General features: G+C 41.9%; 1 protein-coding gene across 4 annotated transcripts in view; it reads right to left on the bottom strand.

Moving 5' to 3' along the window:
• The window catches only part of NUDT4 (nudix hydrolase 4), a 65,297-nt gene extending 44,239 nt beyond the window's left edge, over positions 1-21,058 (bottom strand). For all 4 annotated transcript variants that reach the window (XM_044980793.1, XM_044980801.1, XM_044980773.1 and 1 more), the window contains exons 1-2: positions 20,771-21,058; positions 2,790-2,900 (exon numbers count right to left, since the gene is read on the bottom strand). In XM_044980793.1, the coding sequence (XP_044836728.1) occupies positions 2,790-2,900; positions 20,771-20,869 (210 nt within the window). In that variant the 5' untranslated portion in view covers positions 20,870-21,058. The remainder of the gene's footprint in view (positions 1-2,789; positions 2,901-20,770) is intronic.
• Positions 21,059-21,355: the final 297 nt, after the last annotated feature.

Genomic DNA, 21,355 nt, shown 5'->3' with positions numbered 1-21,355 from the left:
GAGTATGATTTAAAATGCATATTAATTTAATTGAAGCTCAGATTAAATATTTGCTTGCAATACCTAAATATTTTAAATCTGTGGCTTTTATGATTTTAAATAAAAGGTTGAAAGAATGCCAGTGCAAACTGCAGTCTTTCACACCTAGGCAGAAAGCTTGCTAAAAACCAGCTAGCGTCTACTACTTCTGTTCGAGAGACACATGCAGCAAGGGTTAGGCTCATGTCAATATGCAGCAATACAGCGACCAGTACCTCTCAAACTGCTGTCTTGTTCTCTAGAATCTCAGCTTTTATTTAAAATAAAGCTAGTTACCATAGCTTTTATGCTTTTTCCAACTAACTAGTTTAACCAATGGAGAGATGTTTTGGAGAGTCTACAGAGAGCTCGGAACAAAAGTTTGGAATTGTGAACGGCCCCTTTGTCCTCAGTGAGGTATGTTACTGTGTGTTTTGGATTTTTTGTTGTTGTAGAAATAACTCCATTTCCTCCTGATTTGAAGATCTATAGAAATCCCTTACCAGGACAGCATCCCTGTATTTTTCCCCTTTTATTTTCAACTAGGGCCTTCACTGGTCACCACCTTCTGGAAGTCAGAACAAATGCATATATTCTTGATGTACAATGCAATACTTTTTTAACCTGACTGTCCTTCCTGAAGCTATAACCCTCTATACCAACATTCCAGTCATGAGATTAGTTAAACTTAAAGTGAAAGTGTCAGATTAATTATATACATTTCACTTTACTGCAGTTGATCATTGATGTACTTTATTTTAAGCTGGAAACTAGCAATGCAAATCTAGTTGTGAAGTAGCTATCACAAATTAGGTATAATATTCTTGAAGTATTTCTGCAGACTAAGGGCTTGGCTACACTTGTGAGTTGCAGCACTGGTGGAGGCTTTCCAGCACTGCAATTAGTAACTGTCCACACCTGCAAGGCACATCCAGCACTGCAACTCCCTGGCTGCAGCGCTGGCTGTACACCTAGTCTGCTTGGGGTATAACGAGCGCAGCACTGGTGATGCAGCGCTGCTCGTCAAGTGTGGCCACACACCAGCACTGTTATTGGCCTCCAGGGTATTAGGAGATATCCCAGAATGCTTTTAAGTAAATTACTCTGTTTTGTTATGCAGCCTCTCTTTGTTTTGTTGTGAACTCAGAGCTCCGGAGCTGCTTATCTAAACAAACACAGCTCCTGTTTGCTGTGATCAATCTGTAAGTGACTGTGAACCATCAAATGAGATAACCCCCTGCCCACCTCATTCACAAGGGTTGAGTGTTTGTTTGATGAGAGAAAGGGGAAGGGGGGGGAAAGAAAGTCAGTGCTTCTTATCTGGTCTGCAGGCTGTTTGCAATTAAGAGTAAGGGGTTTGGAAAAATTTCTGATTTTCAAGGCAGGGAGCTAATACACAGTTTCAGCTCCAAAAATCCACACTCTCTCTCTCCCCCCCGCTCCCTGTCACGCTACACACTACACCCCACCCCCCTCTTTTGAAAAGCACGTTGCTGCCACTTGAATGCTGGGATAGCTGCCCATAATGCATCACTCCCAACAGCGCTGCAAATGCTGCAAATGTGGCCACACACCAGTGCTGTTCCTACACAGCTGCACGACCAGCGCTGTAACTCCCAGCGCTGCAACTCTCAAGTGTAGCCAAGCCCTAAGAGAAACAGATGAAGCCTGTAACTGTGTTTAGATAATATTTTTAACTAGTTTGCTCAAGCACAATATTTAAAACTTGATTAGCAGTTTACTTAAAAGAAAATCCTCACTTGCTGTAAGTGTCAAGCTACTGAAAGGAACTGTTTGTTCATCAAAACTTAAGACCTCTAAAGTTGGCTCTGGAAGAAAAATGTGGGTTGTTCCTGTCTTGCTTTATTGATGGATAATGGCCAGAAGCACTATTTTTACCATTGAAATATCAAGTCTCTTCTTGAAGAATTACCATTATTGGTGTTCACCACATACCACTTGTAAATTCTGTTTAATTTACTGTATATGATCTTGAAGAAATTTTATGGTGCAATGCTTTTAGCAGCTGTGCATGTAGATGAAATATTCACTGCCGGAACCATTTACAGAAATTTTAGGTACTAAGCTATTGCTTATATGGCGTTCTCACACAAGTATATGAACACATTACTTGATGCCAGAACATTAGTTTTTTTCTATTAGAACAGAAACTCAGCCCTCAAATGAAGAGGCAGAGGTGAACTATTCAAACAGTCTCAATACTTTGTCAGGAGTTTGAGTTAGAGTATTTTAAACTGAGGAACACACTAAGAATCCCTTTCCTTCCAACTACTCAGGTCTCATTACTTGATTTAAGAGAACTACTAGTCCTCCAGTAGTCCATAAAGTCTTACAGGTAAGATAGAAAAATCTGAAATTAAGGTAAAAATAAGCAGAAAGGGTTCCCCTCCGCCCCGCCCCCCCCCCAATCTTGCAGGCTTCTTTAGAACTCCCCCCCACACACACCTTTACCCTTTGCATGTCACATTCTAAGAACTTACTATGTCTGCAAAATCCAGGTTTCAATCTAAATATTGATCATAACCTACTTCCATAGCAACGTATTCTGATCATTTATTTTATGACTCATCTCATTTTTAATGCAAATTAAGTCTGAAATAGGATAAGCTATAAATTCTTTGGAGTTTGTGGATCATTTGAATTTTGGGAAATTATATTGTGAAAGAAGTCACTGAAGTTCTGATTTCTTTCTCTTTTTTCCTTTAAGATCCCTATCTGAATATGAGTGGAACTATTAAATCTAGGTTTACCTCTTCATAAACCTCTCGGACTGCAGCACCTCCTGGTTCCTCCTCTGGCTCCATTCCTCCACCTGGTACAATCCACTGATCTGGGTACCGGCTACTACTCACTAACAGCACCTGAAAGGTCAAAATACACACATTTAAGCAGTCATTTGAAAAAAATCTGATTTGAGAGTCTGAAGGCTACTAGCCATTTTCCTACAGTGCACTTGTTCACAATGCCAGATGGATTATAGCTTTCAAAAATGTAAATCAGAAATAACCTGCAGCTACCAACTTAAAAACCTTGAGATAATGAAGGTTAAGAGTCAAGATCCTCAGTCCTATACTCAAACCCCTGCACATGTTTAAATAGGGCATTTTCTTGCATCACATTGTTGAGAACTCTTCTGACTGTTGTACGATGAAATATATCAAGTTGATTTAGAGGGACATCTTTCTAGACTGATAGAATTGTCAAAAATATGAAATTTAAGTTAGATATTTCCCTGCAATGTTTACAATATTGACATTGCATGATTTAATGATGCAACTTCAATATAACTTGTTGTTCAGGTTAGAGAAATACAAATAAAAAGCAAGAAAAAAAGTTAGTTGTACATTTTGAAAAATGTATTAATCCGTTATTAGTAAATTAGGAGATATTTAAAATGTGTTTTGTCTTCATGTTTAACTATTTTGCATTAAAGTTGGAAAGGACATATTGGGCAGATAGGTACAACGGACCTTTAATAAAATTATCAGAGTGGGACTCCACTGTGCTAGGCATTGTACAAAGAGGACAAAGATGGCTTCTCCCCCAAGGAGCTTTCTTGTATAACTGTTGCTGCAATAGAATTTTAGCATTGTACAGTTCTCACCATTAGCCAGCAACTGCAATTTAAAATATTTTACCATCTATCCAAGAATGTACTGAAGTTAAGATATTTCACTTTTATATAAAACTATGGCAAGGAAGACCATGAAAATGGAACTCTGATGGTCAGAGCATCTGGAGTTAGTAAGATTATCTATATTTGAGGCCATTTCCACTCTGACTAGTAGATTCTATCTGTAGTAATTCAGTATGAAGCTTCTTGCAAGTTAGCACAAGATATCTTATGTGAATCACTTTTCTCCTTAGACAATATATTTTCCTTTTTAAAGACGGAAAGGAATACAAACATGTACTATAAGCAAGCTATTCTCAGATAACGAAGCCAATAAGTCCAAAAGACCAAAGTTATGTAGTGATTGAATTTTCAATAGAACATATTTCTCAGTTTAGCTATACTAGATGTTTGGATGATCACATTTGGCCTTATTGGGAGGGTAGGGGGGTTTACAGAGATTTATTTTTTTGTTCTGTAAAATCAAACTAAGGAGTTCTTAATTATAATACTCTAGAACAGGGGTAGGCAACCTATGGCATGCGTGCCAAAGACATCACACAAGCTGATTTTCAGTGGCACTCACACTGCCCAGGTCCTGGCCACCGGTCCAGGGGCTCTGCATTTTAATTTAATTTTAAATGAAGCTTCTGAAACATTTTAAAAAAAAATCTTATTTACTTTACATACAAAAGTTTAGTTCTATAATACTGACTTAAAGAAAGACCTTCTAAAAACATTAAATGGTACAGTATTACTGGCACACGAATCCTTAAATTAGAATGAATAAATGAAGACTTGGCACACCACTTCTGAAAGGTTGCTGACATCTGCCCTAGAAAATATGCAGATTATATCCGATTCCAATAAAGTTAAACAGAACAATGTAACAAACCTATGGCTGGAATTTGGGGCGTTTTGTACTCACAGGGGGAAGCTTGTTTGATTTTCACATACATACTAGTATTACCACCACTGGATAACATATTTGCCCACTATCACTCAAGTGATTTTTAGACAGCAGAACTGGTTTCTATTAATACTTTGTCAAAGACAAAAGTCCTAATTTATGGAGACAGTTACTACAGAGCATTATACTGCTGTGACAACTCCTATGGTCCAGTTATTAGTGGTATAGAAGAACTAAGTTGGACTCTCTCTCAGAGCAGGGAAGGGAACCCACTATTCACTGGGCCTCTGAAGTGAACCCAGTTTCTTGTATAGAAGGCCAGAACACTGACCACAGGATTACCCCACATTTTACAACCTACTTTTGCTAGCACAGTTTAAAACCTAAAACTATTGGTAATAGATAAATTAACTTACTATGACTCATGAAGTTGCCTATATGGATCTACACCGCTCACTTCTTCCTATTAAGGCCTGGGCTACACTAGCAGAGGGGGTTCAAACTAAGGGTACGTCCATACTACCCGCCCGGGTCGGCAGGTAGCGATCGACTTCTCGGAGTTTGATATATCGCGTCTCATCTAGACGCAATATATCGAACTCCGAACGCGCTCCCGTCGACTCCGGAACTCCACCACCGCGAACAGCGGTGGCGGAGTCGACGGGGGAGCCGCGGACTTCGATCCCGCGCCGTCAGGACGGGTAAGTAGTTCGAACTAAGGTAGTTCGAGTTCAGCTACACTATTCGCGTAGCTGAACTTGCGTACCTTAGTTCGAACCATCCCCCCCTAGTGTAGACCAGGTCTCAGATACACAAACTTCAGCTACGCTATTTGCGTAGCTGAAGTCGAAGTATCTTAGTTTGACTTATCTGTCCGTCCTCACAGCGGTGAGTCGACTGGCACGGCTCCCCCGTTGACTCCACTTACTCCTCCTGCAGAGGTGGAGTACAGGCACTGATTAGCGGATCGATTTATCGCGTCCAGACAAGATGCGATAAATCGATTCCCAATACATCAAACACTACCCGCAGATCTGGCAGGTAGTATAGATGTACCCTCAGTCAAGAATCTATTGTAAGAGACTATGGGGAAGGAGATACAGAACATACATAGGGAGTCTACAAAAACCAGTTATGGTAATTAAATGTAAGAGCATTAACTGCTAGGTTCCCAGACTAGATGATTACAAAGTAGTTTTTAACCCAGGGAGGAGTTTGAGAAGACCCACTGAACAATGATTGTGGAACTGCTCTCCTACTCAAGCATCTGCTCTAGAAGCTAATGACAAGGGGTAATGCTGTGTAAACATATCAATATAAATCCAGGTAGCTATTTTGCCTCTCTGGGGAGAAGTGTTTTTAAAAGACACTAAAATAGCTGTCCTAGCAAGGACAGTATTTACTTCAGGAGGAATTCTGCACGCTATTTTAAAAAGCTGCATATTTTGTCAATATATCAGTTTAAATTATTTTGGTAATTTATTCCAAAATAAATGTAGGCAAGTACATCTAACAATAGAGACAACAAAAAGATTCCCCAGGAGTAAAGAACTAAAAAACTCTACAACAACCCGGTTCCAATTCCTGTTATGCTTTTTGTTGGGTGCCTCAGTCTGGGTGGGTCACATGTGCCAGCTGGGCACGTGTGTGTGTGGGGGGAAGAGAATCTGCCCCTGTGCTCTCAGACACCCACCCCCCAGACCTTAAGCAGTGAGGCATCCCCTGGCCTCCTCTCCACACTCCCTCCTCTCCAGAGCCCAGGGATCTCAAGAGCATGCAAGAGAGAAACAGACTGATGCTGGGTCCTGAGCTAATACAAAGCCACCTCCTTCCTTCAGGACATGCTGTAAACCACAGCTGCCCAGAACCCTCCAGCTCCCTCCCCCTGACAGTGTCCTGTATTTGCAAGCTGGAGAACCAGGCTCTGCTGGGTCCAGCAGCTTCTGGTGGCAGCCAGCAGCTCTGCAGAACCAATTCTGCATGGAAAAATAAAATTCTGTGCAGAACATTAATTCTCTGCAAATTCTTCACTGCACAGTGGCACACAATTCTCCAAGGAGTAAGTCTTACTGAAATTGTTGAGGCTACCTTAGAATAGATGGGGTAGGAACTGGAAAGGAGCAGTGGTAGATTACCAACCTGCTCCTACAGCAAGGTACCTCTGTGCTTTCATTAGTTAACGCTAAAGTTAACATGGAGATGGAGCCATTCACAATATGAATCTTCAGGCTGTAGATTCAGGCAGACAATCTGTTAGTTTACCACTATTCCATCAGGAATGCCTTTGTTTGCATGTAAGATTTTGCCATCCCAAGAGCCACAAACAAATTTTTTTCTCTTTAAGCACAAGATAGACGCTTCCAGAAAAAGAGTACCAGCCCAAGCTAGACAAGTTTTACCTCCTGGGCTTGTCAATGTGCTCAAGCAACCTAATGATACTATGATCCTTGGTCTCTCAAGCAAGAAGTCAGTCTTCGCTACTTAGTGTCTAGGTGAAAGCCAGCTCACATCAAGTGCCACAAATCTAAGACTTTGGAAATATCATGCATTACAAAATGTCCTCTATATACTTTAATACTGCAGCTTAATCTCCCCTTGTCTCAAGTGGTGCTTGGGAGAAAGATACAGTAGAGTTAGATTAATATAAAGAGGCTTTGCTAAGAGCTTTGAGAGATCAGAGCAGCATCTTATCTTTATAGAACACACGGATGGATCAGCATGGAGAATGGAAAAGGAGTATGCATCAGCTTGGAGAGTCTAATAGAAATGAAGACCAAAAAAAGGGATGTAAAAAAAACATTCGCAAATGAGTGGGGCCACTGATTTGGTTTGCACTACAAGTAAGTTCCAGGACAGGGACAATTCCTAAAAATGACAGACCTATACCTTTTGAAAGTTTCACCACTGTAATAAGGAAAGATTATCGAAGATTCCTATACCAGGGAGGCTGAAGACAGAAATCTGAAGCCAGGTGCACTCTCAAGCTCAGGAAGAGAACAAACAGCAGCAAAGTAGGCAGTCCAGAATAAAGGGAATGAATGGAAAACTGGAGAGAATCCTATCCTTTATCTTGTCCAGATGAAGTAAAATTTAATGGAAAGTTTTCTGCTTTCTAACAGCATTTTCCAGACTTCTACAGAAGAATCTTTCCAAGTTGCTAAACTAGTCAGCAACTAGACTGTTGTACTCTGGGACTTCTGGTTGGGATGCAGGATCTAGCTGAAGAAAGTCTCTCAGACTGCTTGAATTGAAGGATGCTGAAAAGCCAGAGATCTTTGTCATTACACAGATAATTCCAAAAGTTCAGCAAGTCACCTCTAAGAGTTCATGGAAACTTGAAATCAGAGGGAAAGACTAAGTTTGGGGACAACCCTCAGAAACTGAAGATGGCAACAGCCCTTCTAAATGCAGCTACTAGTTATTTAGAGAATGGACAACCTTTATAAAGGACACTTGAGATGAACAAGTCCTTATGGAAGCTCAAATAAAGATCTAACTGGAGGCAATCCTTTTGGGGCACTGGGGAATCTTTTGCTTTTCTGGACCCCAAACTGCTTAGCCTGTATTGCCCAATCAGGTCAAAGAGTTCATAGTATCTCCATTTTGGAATCCAAGGGCTAACAAATCCTGTAAATGGCACATCTGTTTACCCAAATACAGGTGTACAGTATTGAGAGATCCTAGAATGAACATCAGACCCCATCACAATTAAGGGTGAGGTTGACTCTGGGTCCTTCAATCTGATCTTTGTGAACTAAATGGATGATATATGGAAAGGGCAAATAAGAGTGCCCTCTCTTGAGGACAGCAGAGGAAGAAACTGCCATATGGAAAGGCAATAAAAAGGCCATCCCCACAGATGCCAGACAACAGTTTGAATCACCAGATCTGATGGTGTAGAAGCATCCAACAGTGAAAACTGCCTATCAAGATTATATTCAAAAGCAAAGCATCATATTTCTGTTACTAAATGAGTCCCTCAACCTCCCCAACACCAAGCTTACAGTGGTGACGCAGTTACTATGTTGGGGGGGGGAGGGGAAAAATCACAAGATTCAAGACTTTTTACCTCTTCTCCCTTGGTTCCAAAGAATAATGGTGTCAGAACAGCATCACTTGAAAGCACCCCAAATTTGCTGTGAAGACTTTACATCAATGCTGACACAGAAGAGATAAATGCTGCCATTGAGCACTAACACCATTAACAGAAAATTTGGGGAATGGGAAAGTTGTATCTGAGAATTCTCTAGAATATTCTTATGCACTGGAACTTGCTTTACAGGACCTTGAAACACCTGACATCAAGGCTTCTCTGGCTGTAGAGTGTTTGTCTGCTGATGTTGGACTCAACATCAAGGTCTGTTCCAGTTCAGTGCCTTACATGTAGGCAATAAGGCCTACTTCCCACAAATTGCCACTTCCCACAAACTGTTCTTGAGCACTATACTCATGCTCCACATATGGATTTGGAGAAGCTCAGACACATGGAGTAGAATTTGGAATTGTATTTTTCCAAGGCAGAGCAAACACCAGGAGTATTCATCTGTGATGAGCATAGGATAATCCAGGGGGGCATAGCTTGAAGATGGTCTCCACCATCCCCCAAACAAGAAAGCAGACCCACAATAAGTGGGCAACCATAAAGACTAAATAAAACAGCCAAATGAGGCCCCAAACACAGAAGACCTTACTTACTAATACTACCTTAACCTGAAAGCCCAGAGTAGTTTCCTAGACAAAAACAGAGTTAAGCAATTGTCATCGCCAAGATTCTCCTCAATGTTTATGAATTAAGGCTGATTCCCCTTATATCCTTTAGTATAGGTATATAGGGAGGGTGCATACATAAGAGGTGCTACTGAGAAAGTTCAGCACTTGTAACCTGATGGCATGTATATTTGCTTGAGTAGGGATCCACTTAAACAATCCTCAAAGAGCAACTTTCAAACCTTACAAGATGATTAAATGCTAAGCACAGCTGACATTCCACATAACATGAACATTACACACAACTTCATGCTGATCAAACTAGTGTTCACTGGAGTTATGTGAAGCAATCAGTAATAGTCATCACTATTACATTAAATCATTCAGAGCTTACTGGAATGGTTTTAATCAGCATTTATTGTTTAGTTAAGGACTGAAAACAAATTCCAATTTTACTAGTAGGGGGATAAATCAGAATGCTTACCCTGACTAGAAGCTTAGCATAAAGCCATGCATTTTTAACACAACTACATAAAATTTTACCATTGACCTGAGCAACAGTTACCACAAAGCTGTGTTTGTATGATGGATTGTTTATAGAGTGAACGTACCCTTTGAGAAATAGGCAAATGCATGTTAAGATGACCAGATAGACTTCATAATGATAGGTACAGTAAGGAAACCCACAAGTGTGAAGTCAGTTGGTTACAAGTCAGCAGTACTCACTCTGAAGCTTTTGTCTGGCTCATCACCTCTCTTCCCACTCTCATCTGTCCTGGGAAGTTTTCCTCTGAATAGGAAGTGCACTAAACAAGATTTCAACTCTAAGGAGTTGAATGTGAGGCAATATTAACTAGACTATCCAAAAATATTAACACCCCCAAGAAAAAAATCTTAAGGCACAGATCTCATTCAGTTCACTCTAATTTTGCAACATTTACCTCTTAGCTCAGAGAGCTGAGAAGCGATAAGAGTATCTCCATCCAAGAATTTGGTCCATTCGTGGAAGAGGAAATCCTGCAAGCTTACTCTGATCCATACTCTTCATGTCTAGTGGAACGTTCAGGACTATCTGGGACCCCCTCCCAGAAGTAATTAGCACCTTCTTTGCCTGGTTCAATTAGACTTCCCCCTTCAAAGGAGGAACAACACTTAAGAAATTATCACATGCTACTCAGTGACCACATTTGTGAGCAAGCCAACAGAGGTGCTAACAAAGTCACTTCTAATTTGTTAACCAAAAAGGACCCAGAATATTGACAATTAGGTTTCAGATAGGACACAGGACAAACTGTATTTATTATGCCAATGGATGACTTGATCTTTCAATGGGTGACATATGGCTGAATTTCTCATTTGATACAGTCAGTCACCAAATACATCTGTCCTTCCTCAGAGATGTAGCAGTATTGAATGAATGAGCACAAAAATCTGCAACCCTTCATACTCTGAACCCAGAGGATCACTAAGATGAACTATACCACACCTAGGAACCTCACCTGTGAAGTTCCACAACACAAAATACTCCCCCTTATCCTATTAAACATGAAGCCACTGGGACATTTGAGACCCTATGGGATGTGTCAACAATTCACTGGCACCTAGCTCTTACTAATATAAAAAAAAGCACCATCTCCCAGCAGAGTATTATCTGCACCAGGATAAATAACTGGCTGAAAAGGAAGTGGGAGATAACAGGTTATGCTGATAGGGAGAAGGAAGTGCTTTGGAGAACTCACCACATATACAATCTCCCTAGAGAGCTTGCTTCCTCCAATTAAGGCAACATGCAATTTTGGACTCAACACCTCACTAGTTCTAGATATCAGACTAACAACAGCTAATGAAGACACCTGCCATCTATAGCTGGCTAGAAGATGCATCCCACCCTATCAGATAGATTTGGCCACAGTGATCCACGCATTTGTGACTTAAGAATGAAAGCACTGAAAAGCTCCAACTGTTCAGAATACAGCAGCTCATGAACCCACAAGCTGCCAAGAACCCATTCCCCCACTGCTCTGCTCTTTAGAGAATCAAATTCCAGGTTTGGATAACCTGGCACAACCTGTGAAATGCTAGCCAAGGACTTCTCTCTACACAATTATTACCATTGCTGTTTTAGGTAAACAATGGAGCTGTCAACTACAAATGTTGAGATGAATGCAAGCAAGAAAGCAAAACTAACACATGGCCTATGACTGTTCCTGGAGTTCTACATCAAAATCTCACTAGTTCAGAAAACAGTGCAACACTTATTTGACATGATCATAGCTTGAGGAATTTTTCTTGTCTAATAAGGAAGGCTCTCAAATTGCATAGCAAGGAATTAGATTTCTTGCCATACTATCGCTTATTTGGGATCCCTGACCCAAATTTTGTCCCCTTCCCCAAAAGCCTGGGGAGGTTTTGCCTTTGATGACCAGTCCCCTCTTCTTTGGGGATTCTTTCTTATGTGAAATGAAGGTGATTTGGATAGGTTAGCTAGCTACACCCACCTCTAAATTTAACTTCTCCCAGAAGCTGAGAGAAAGTTAATCTCTTCCACCTGCCACAGAAGCTAAGTGAGCCAGTGTGGCTGCAGCTCAACTGAAGCAGGGAGGCAAAAGCTGGTCTCCCAACAGGTCTTACTGAGCAAATTTTTACCCCTTATCTGAATTACAGAATTAGCTGTACCCTGCATTTAAGGAGGAAGAGAAGCTGCTAGCAATCTCCTGGTTAGAAGAAGCAATTGGAAGCTGCCTAACCCAGCTGTGTGGCAGAACATGTGGCATCATGGGGCTTTTGTTATATAGAAAGCACTATTAGAAAAACAGGAGATTAAAAAACTCTGGGAAGAAACTCAAGACAGCTGTAAAAGTTTACTAGTCTTTAGTAACTGAAGGAAACATTGCATGTTTCTCTTGGGCTCTTTTGATCTCTTTGCTTATAATAAAATGCTTAAGATTTAACACCTCATGTTCTGGAATAACATGTTATGTAATAAAGCTATGTATAACACATTCAAAATCTACTTTAAAAATTGTAAGGTTGCAAAGTCAGTCACTCAAAGTTAGAAAATGCCAAAATCAAAGTTGACTTGTGCATATTCTTGTACCTGAATTCTGGCTTATCCTAACTTTTGAGTGCTTGCCTTTGGAACTTTACCACTCAAATTCCTTGGATACAGTTTTTAAAGGTTTAACAAAAAATCCTGTCTTGTAGAACCATATTACCCATCCCCAAATGGTGGAATCAGCAGGGTTGGGATCTTTAGATCCACAGCACAGTCCTCTACCACTTGAGCTAATGGAATAACTGGCAGCAGACTGCTATTTTCTATGCCGTCTAGCCACTAGAGGGGGATGGAGACACTTCAAGTGCTATTTGCTAGACAGCAAAGGAGTGTTTAGACTCAAGAATATTTGTTCAGTTTCAGATTCTTTAGAGGAATGCCCTAGTGATTAGAGACCCATCTGTATCCTCTTCCTTCACACCTCTCCTCCTGGGCAGCTCTTGCCCCACAATTTCCCACATACACATTTCTATCCACCCTGTTTCCTCAACCTGCTGTCACTTCCTCCTCACTGACTGCATGTCAGGAGGACTGTTGAAAGACAGGAGAGAGTTTCCCTTCTCTCAGTTACAGTGTTTAATGCCAGAGTGACCCACAACAGCTCGAAAGAGCAATTGCACTAGAGGTCCTTCTCAGCCCCTGCAGCCCTGGGAATGCTCAATCGCTCTATAGGGATGGCATGTGCAGTTTGGACAGCAAGCTGGTCAACTTAAACATGATCAGACATTAAATATTCCTGCAAGAAAGTCCTAATGTAGGCAGCAGCCTGCCTTTTTGGTTGCATCATGGTGCCATCTGCTAGCAAGATGAATTAACAGAAAGTTGAGCATCTTAATTGGCTAGAATCTTCTACAACCAACACTATCTTTATTTGTATACTAGGCCATCAATGCACAGTAGAACCTCAGTCAGGAACATAAGGGTTATAAACTGACCAGTCAACCACATGCTGCATTTGGAACCAGAAGTACACAATCAGGTAGCAGCAAGAGACAAAAAAAGCAAATACGGTTCAGTACTGTGGTAAATGTAAATTACTAAAAATAAAGGGAAAATACCACATTTTTCTTCATAGCAAACTTTCAAAGCTCTATTAAGTCAATGTTCAGTTGTAAACTTTTGAAAGAACCACAACTTTTTGTTCACAATTACAAACATTTCAGAGTTACGAACAAGGTGTTTGTAACTCAGATTCTACTGTACATGGCAGTTTAGAAAGCACATTAAAAAAGGGACATGGTCCCTGCCCCGAAGAGCTTACAATCTAAACTGACTAGACAAACATACAGAAGTTAACTCAATGGAGTGGGGGGAGGGAAAAGAGTTCAGTCATTAAACTTCCTCCTCCAACAAAAAGAGAATAGGAGCATAGCCATTAAGCTGCTTGAAAATGTGGCAGGATACCCACCTATCCTAACAGCATTTAAAAATGTCTCATGGTTGCTATGCATTTGTTTAATTTCATACATCTTTTGTAACTGTTTAGTTTGAAAAACTTTAGCATTTAAGTGCTAACTTAACATTGCTAAAAAAAGGAAGTTCTGAAAAAAACAACCTACATTTCACTATCCCATTTTTCTGAGTTAAAATAACTCAGTTAATAACTTGGTTTTTGGAATTAGGCCTAAGTATCTAAGGCTAAGCCTACAGGAAACCATAACATCTTGCTCTTTTATTACTATTATAGTGCTTTAAAATTTTACCATTTTGATATTTGACAATATCTGACTTGTCAAATGCCTAACTCTACTCAGTGTAGACAGAATATTTGGAGAATTACTACTAAACTAGCTATTCAGAGTATCTCATAACTTGACCAAACTTGGTCAATTTTTCACAGGGCTGGCAAAAGGCATGCCCTTGATACCAAAGCAACCCCTATGCCAAATTTCAAGTTTCTGCTCCAAAGCTAGAGCCCCTCAACAAAATGGTTGTAAGTTTTGTTTAATATGGGCCAAACATTTTTCCCTAATCTCAAAAACCAAGAAGCCACTTCAGATGAATTTTTTTTTTTATAAACTAAATCCTAGATGGATAGCCATCATGGAAAATTTCAGCCTGTGTGGTTAAAGTTTATAATGGGAAGTATAGTGAAGCCTTAACTATAAGAGTCACTTATAATACACCTGTAATACACATACACCCCATACCACGGAGCATAGAAAAGCTTGTGTTCTTGACTACATATCATGGCAGATGCTTTTACAGCTTCTGGTGGGATTTTGTTCAAAGGGTTCATCATATTTTCAAGAAGTGATATATATGGGTTTTTGGACTAAAGAGTTCTGTTAAGCCTGCTTCTCTAGTTAAGTTAAGATACTGTTACATATTTCCTTGATCTGTCTAAGAATCACTGTCTAGTTTCTGTAATTCTAAAATAGTTTCTCTTCTGTAACTGAGCTTACCATGGGTCCATAATATTACCATTTCAGCTTGGACTCCAGAAACTGAAGTCTGAGGAAGACTGCAACAAAACTTTAAAACTGGAGCTTTTCCCAAAGACTGGGGAGGACCAATGCTACCAGGTTGTGCAGCTTTAAGTAGCATTTCACATGTATTGATGCCTCAGGAATTGTCTATATTGGGAATCTATTGGCATAGCTATGCAACTGCTAAAGTTATCAGTAACTTCATGTCAACACATTTGCTCTGAGTGCCTTTTTCCACTTTGTAACAAACTAAACTGGAAAAAAGTACTCTTATTCTGCAATAACTGTCCATATGGGGAGTTATACTGATAATTACAACAGTATAGTTATGCCAGTAAATGTTCCCATATAGGCAAGCCCTAAGACTGGTTCTCAACCAGGGTACATGTACCCCTGCGGGTACGCAGCAGTCTTCCAGGGGGTACATCAACTCATCTAGATATTTGCCTAGTTTTACAACAGGCTACATAAAAAGCACTAGTGAAGTCAATACAAGCTAAAAATTTCATACAGAGAAAATGAGAAAGTAAGCAATTTTTCAGTAATCGTGTGCTGTGACGCTTTTATATTTCTAGGTCTGATTTTGTAAGCAAGTAGTTTAAGTGAGGTGAAAACTTGGGGGTACGCAAAACAAATCAGACTCCTGAAAGGAGTCCTGTAGTCTGAAAAGGTTGAGAACCACTGCCCTAAGACATCAATATATGTGAAATGCTACTTAATAAAACCTTCTATCACAACCTGATAGCACTGATTCTCTCCATTTTTCAGGGAAAGCTGCATTTTATACAGTATTAAAGTTAGATTAAACAGTGTGGAGTAATCAGCATGCAGCTGCTGCATTGAAAGGTGACCTCTAAAAAAATAAAAAAAGAGGAGTTTGCCTTATGTTGTATGAAGGCCAGAAAGGTCTCAAACTCTTCTGGTTGCACCCCATTCCCCTTTTTTCCTTTATACACACCCCGCAACCTTGGAAACAAAACATGGAAGTTTAACCTAACTTTGTTGGGAGGTCTCAAATTGGGAAGTTGTTCTCTCCTTAACTGATGATTCAGGAGTGTTGACTAACAGACACATTCCCAATTATTTGTAAAGCATTTAAGTTAAATGACTGTTCACTAAATAAAAATATCCTTCCATTTAATCACTTTCAGTATCTTTGTACCTGTGATCACGAGCCTACCAGTCCCACAGTTGTACCCTGAGCTGTACCCTAGTTGCCCAATTTCATTAGAGTCTTAAATCCATGCAGAGTACAAACTGTTGTAACCAGGTTTCCTGGTTATTATTATTTTTTTAATTGTAGTGTTGAAAGGACCATAACGGGGTGGGTGAGCCAACATTACTTACAGGTGACCTGAACTCAAGTCCCTTTACATATGTTAATACCCAAGAGCTTGAACAGGACAGTCTTTGTATGGTTAAGCTGGACAGACCTATACTCTACTGAAAATTGATTGAGAAAATTAAATGACAAAGACTTGGCCCACTATGCAAACATCTCCCTCACCTTAAATGCACACCACAGCCATATCAAATGGGATCTCACTTCAGCTTGAATCTGAGCCCAAATTGCAGCAGAATGTGTTTTTTACTAGTAAAACTTCAGTATCTCAATCACTTTGGGCTCCTTGCAAGAGCCATTTTTCTCTTGGTGTTGTGCTTACCGCTACTTGTAGGTAGTGGGGAAAGTGTGGTTTAAGGATCAGCATGTCAATAGTTCATTTGCCAAAGTAGGACAAAGTTCATACCTTTGAGAATCATTCAGTGGTAAGGAGGACCAATTAAATATCACTGACCTGTCTTGGCATTAAGATACCTAGAAAAGCACACTACATCTTTGCAGAGGAGAGATTCTGCTTCTAGGTATTTGATTTTGTTAGTATTTAAATTTAGATAATGGCTCCAAAATTCTTTAGGTCCAAAGAAACCAAAACCTAACAGGTCAAATTAGCCAAATATCAACATTATAGAACACTACAAAACCAAGACCATCCTCTCTCAAGCCAGCACTAACAGAAAACTACACTGAACAAAACCTTTGCAATATACCTGTGAACAAATTCTACTCTGACAGTTAAGTGAGAGGAATATGTTCCAGTCAAAAGCCATGTGCCCCCAAATTTAGGCATTATACAGTGCCTAAAGCACGTTTCAGATACTCAGTTAGGACTTGTATTTATGGGGGGAAATGGTGCTTTTTAAAAATAATAAGATATTAATTTTTAAAAAACAGTGAACAAACATGACATCTTGATGAAGCAAGGTGGGTGAGGAAGTATCTTTTACTGGACCTTGTGTTGCTAATATCCTGAGACCAACACGGATGCAACACTGCATATGACACCTTAATGTCAGATCAGCTAATTTTTAAAAACACTCTCCCATAATCAAGACAGGGTATGTGGCCATTGTTTTCTTTTGCCTAGAAAACATTCTAAACATGTATTAGCTAAATGTTAAAATCTTAGTGTACAGAAGACATTTGTGGTTTTTAAACACAGCTGAGGTAAATACTAATTCAATCAGCTAGCATGTTAAAACTACACCATTTTTCCTAGTGCAGATATAGCCTAAATGACTGAAGTCTGTAGGTATGCAACATGAACAGAACTGGTCTCTCAAATGGACAGGAGCCAGACAGCTTTTTACATCAAAAGGTAATCATCTGGAAAGCTCATTCAATCCAGGCCCATACATAAGAAAAAGTGATCCTACTAATAGGGAGACATTGTTTGAAACAACTCAGTGGCAAAATCAGGCAGGAGATCCTTCTATTTTATTAATTCCCCCCCCCAAAAAAATATGCATAGATCAATAAGGACCAAGGAGCTACAATACAAAAGGAGGCAAACATTCACTACATGTACATGCTATTTGCTTCTTGGAGCTTTTATATTATGCTATAGAGTAAATGCTTTTATTATGATGCTTCTTTAAAGCACTGTTGTTGCCCATGTAATATTACATTCAACATAATTAAGTCAAAATAGATAACCTGTGCATCTTTTTAGACACTTCTGGTTTTGGGAGTTTGCCAGACATGACTATGGTACATAACAGATTTCATTTACAATCTGACTGCATCACATTTAAGAAGTGTACACTCTCAGGGTGTCTTGGACAGTACCAAAAAGAGGTTAATGCATGCTAAATGCAGAAATGGATGAATTCTTATTACAGCAGCCAAGTGTTTAGAATTTACTGCAGGACCTGGCAAGCCCCATCTCAATCAAAAAACTGGGGAGGCTATACTAGAGAGTACACCACAGGTGCTGCTGAAAGTACTAGGCTAAGTAATATGAACAAGTGATGAACATACACCAGGAGCCTAACAAGAGGTTTGAGGACCACAAAATGAAATTAAGAATTTTAAGTTACTACTTTTTCATACCTTCTGTTGAGGTTACATAATGATATAGCTCATGTGACTTGAGTTAATTCAACAAGTGACTAGCTGTTCAAGGAAGTCGTCTGGAAAGGACTATATGAATGTAAAGAAACAGTATATTTCTGAACACCTAAATTAAGGCCATGTCTACACCTGCACTTATGTTAGCAAAACTTTTGTTGCTCTGGGGTGTAAAAAACAGGACATGTGAGCCAGCTGTAGGTGTTTAATTGCAGTGTAGACATCAGCTGATTGAATGAGACAAGAAAGCTGTAACAGTGTTGAAGTGCTGCACAAAACAGGTGTTTGAGCACCAAGAAAAGCAAAACCCAGTAGTTCTTGAGTAGTGAGATAGGCACTCAAATTTGAGAAAAACCAATGCAAAAGCATTGAAGTGTGCCAGAACACCTGAGGTACTGCTGGGATCCAAAGAAAAGGTGGTGCAATAGCTGAAGAGACATGGGGCTTGTCTACCTACAACACCGCTGTGGCACTTAGGCCTGGGCTACACTTTGAGGGGGGGGTGGGGGGCTGAAGTCGTAGTATCTTAGTTTGACTTACCTGGCCATCCTCATGGCAGCGAATCGAACACCGTGTCTCTCTTTGACTCCGCTTACTCCTCCTGCTGAGGTGGAGTACAGGCATCGATTCGGAAATTGATTTATCATGTCTAGACAAGACGTGATTAAACAATCCCCAATACATCAAACACTAGACATACCCTTAGTGAAGATGCCACCGACCAGAGAAAGGACCAGCACTATCTACACCAGGAGTTTGGTTAGTATAACTGCATCGCTCAGGGGTGTGGATTTTTCACACCCTTGAGCAACACAGTTATACTGATAAGTTTGCAGTGTAGACCAGGGCATAGTCTCTTGCAGGTTGCTCCTTTGCAGACCATGGTAAAGGAGGAATTGAGTGCAATGTCCAGAAGTTAGGATAGTCTCCCCAGCTATTGCAGACCTCAAGGGTCAATACTCTGATAGGGGGCTTCTTCTGTCTCACACTAAGGTTGCATATTCTAGGAATATGAAACCTGAAAGATGGTATCTTTAGAAAAAATACTTCTTCCCATATGCAGATGAGGGGGGAAAACTCAAGTCTTATAATTTCTGGTAGACAAGTTTCATTACCATTTTAGTTATTTAAGAACATTATTAACTCAAGTTTCTAGCATTTGTTTCCAAATCACAGATAATGTCTAATTACATTGTGCAATGCAACCATCAAAAAAGTTCTTAAATGACTGCCTGTGCAATTGACCTTGATTAAGAGTACAGAACTTTGTTACCTCCTATATTTGCTGCAATGTAAGACCCCGCTCACATCTATATTCACCATTTCAACTTTCCTCTAAAATTCAATGCAATGTAGAAAATGTCTATACAATATTTTCAAACTGTGAAGTGTTCAGTCTCCACAAAACTGTGCTAAAGGCTACTCAAATTTCACTCAATTAAAAGTAAAATCCAAGACAACTATGCAAATTCACTAGTAGGGCACAATCAGGTTTATCCCAAGTTCATCCTAACACTGTCATCACATACCAAGTATACCTCATCTTCAAATATATGCAGTATAATCTGTTAAATTACAAGTTGCTTTACCAAATATTTGGTAAAGATGCAAATCATGAATATACACTTAATTAAGAGAAAGTCAGCATTTAAGAAGTTACTGTAAGCTAATCATGTTCCGGTTAACGTCAGCGCCAAGACTGCTGTACAGTCAAATCATAATTCTAAATACCCTACAAATTAAAAAGACAATAGATTCAGAGACACCGTTTTCGCCCACTATAACGATTCTGGCCACAAATCGGAGCTGGTGCCGCCTATCTGTCAGCACTCCGCTTTACACGCTGGGTTTGTTGATTATAAAATGGTGACAGTCCCAAATATCTCAGTCCCCCGCAATAATGAAGTTGAAACACAAGAAAGAAAGTAATCGAAGTGATGTTTCGCGACGTTATACTCCGAAAGAGACATCTCTCTGTTCGCCGGACGGAGCCCCACGGGAGCGTCAGCGGAACCAGACGCCCGGCAGGGCGATGCGCACAGGTCATGCCGAGAGGATGCCGCTTTCGCCACATGCGCGGAACCAGGGCTCTGAACAGGCGGCTTTTAGCTCCAATTCGCCGTACAAAAGCCGAGAAGTCTGAGACCCCCCCGCAACTTTCCTCCTCCTCCTTCATGGAGTCACCGTGACATTTTCGGTCTGAAACCCCCGGAGCTGCCCGCCCGCCCGCCCCCGGCGCCCCGTGCTCGCCGTGGCGAAGCGCAGCAGCAGGACCGGCGCCCTGGCCCGCAGAGCGATCCGATCGGGCCTTAGGCAAGCGCCACGCAGCCTGGGAGGGAGGGAGCGAGCGAGGGCGTCTCGCACCCAGCCATGCGGCTGCCGCTACCCTGCCCTGGGGCGAGGGAAGGGGAAAGAGAGCGGGACTCGCCCCGGAACAGCCCCTTCCCCCCACACCCCGCGCGGCACAAAGGGACCGGCGGGGACAGGCGATGGGAGCCCCCCCCGCCAGCCTGGCTCCGGCGCGGGGAACCATCTCCCCACCCCCCGCCTCCCGCCGCCCCAGCGCCCAGCTCACGGCCCTGCCCCGCCGCTGCCCCGGCGCGCTCACCTCGTCCTCCCGCTCGCTGCGGAAGCACAGACACGCCGCCCGCTTCTTGTAGCCCTCCCGGTCGTAGGTCCGCGTCTGGTTCGGCTTCAGCTTCATCATAGAGGCGGAGGTGCCCGGCCGCCGGCCTCCTCCGCCGCCCGCCCCAAGCCCCGGCGCGCCCGGCAGACGTGGCCCCGCTCCGCCCGGCACCGGCCGCGGCCAAGCTGCGCTCGGTCCCGGCGGGGAAGCGTCTCTCACAGGAGCGAGGCGCTGCCGCCCAGGGCGCCGCGCTGCGCCATGGAGCCCGCCCGTCCCCTGCCCAGCGGCTCCCCAGCCCCGCCGCCGCCTCCCTGCGCTGCCCGGCTCCGAGCGCCGCGGCGGCCGCTCCTGCGCCCACTATTTAACCGTAACGCACATTCCTGCGCCCGCACGGCCCCCCGCGCGCCGCCGCCGCCTCCCCGCCGCACTGCGCAGGCGCCACCTGCCCGGGGAGGGGCGGGGGAGTGGAGCGCGCGCGAGAGAAAGAGGGGAGCGGGAGGGCGCTCAGAGGCGGGCGGGGCTGGCGCGGCAGCTGGAGGGGCGGGGGAAGGCGCTCAGAGCTGCAGC

The sequence above is a fragment of the Mauremys mutica genome, chromosome 1, assembly GCF_020497125.1.
Source record: "Mauremys mutica isolate MM-2020 ecotype Southern chromosome 1, ASM2049712v1, whole genome shotgun sequence".
NCBI lineage: Eukaryota > Metazoa > Chordata > Testudines > Geoemydidae > Mauremys > Mauremys mutica.
The sequence above is the reverse complement of the archived record's forward strand: the minus strand, read 5'-3'. Positions and strand labels throughout refer to the sequence as shown.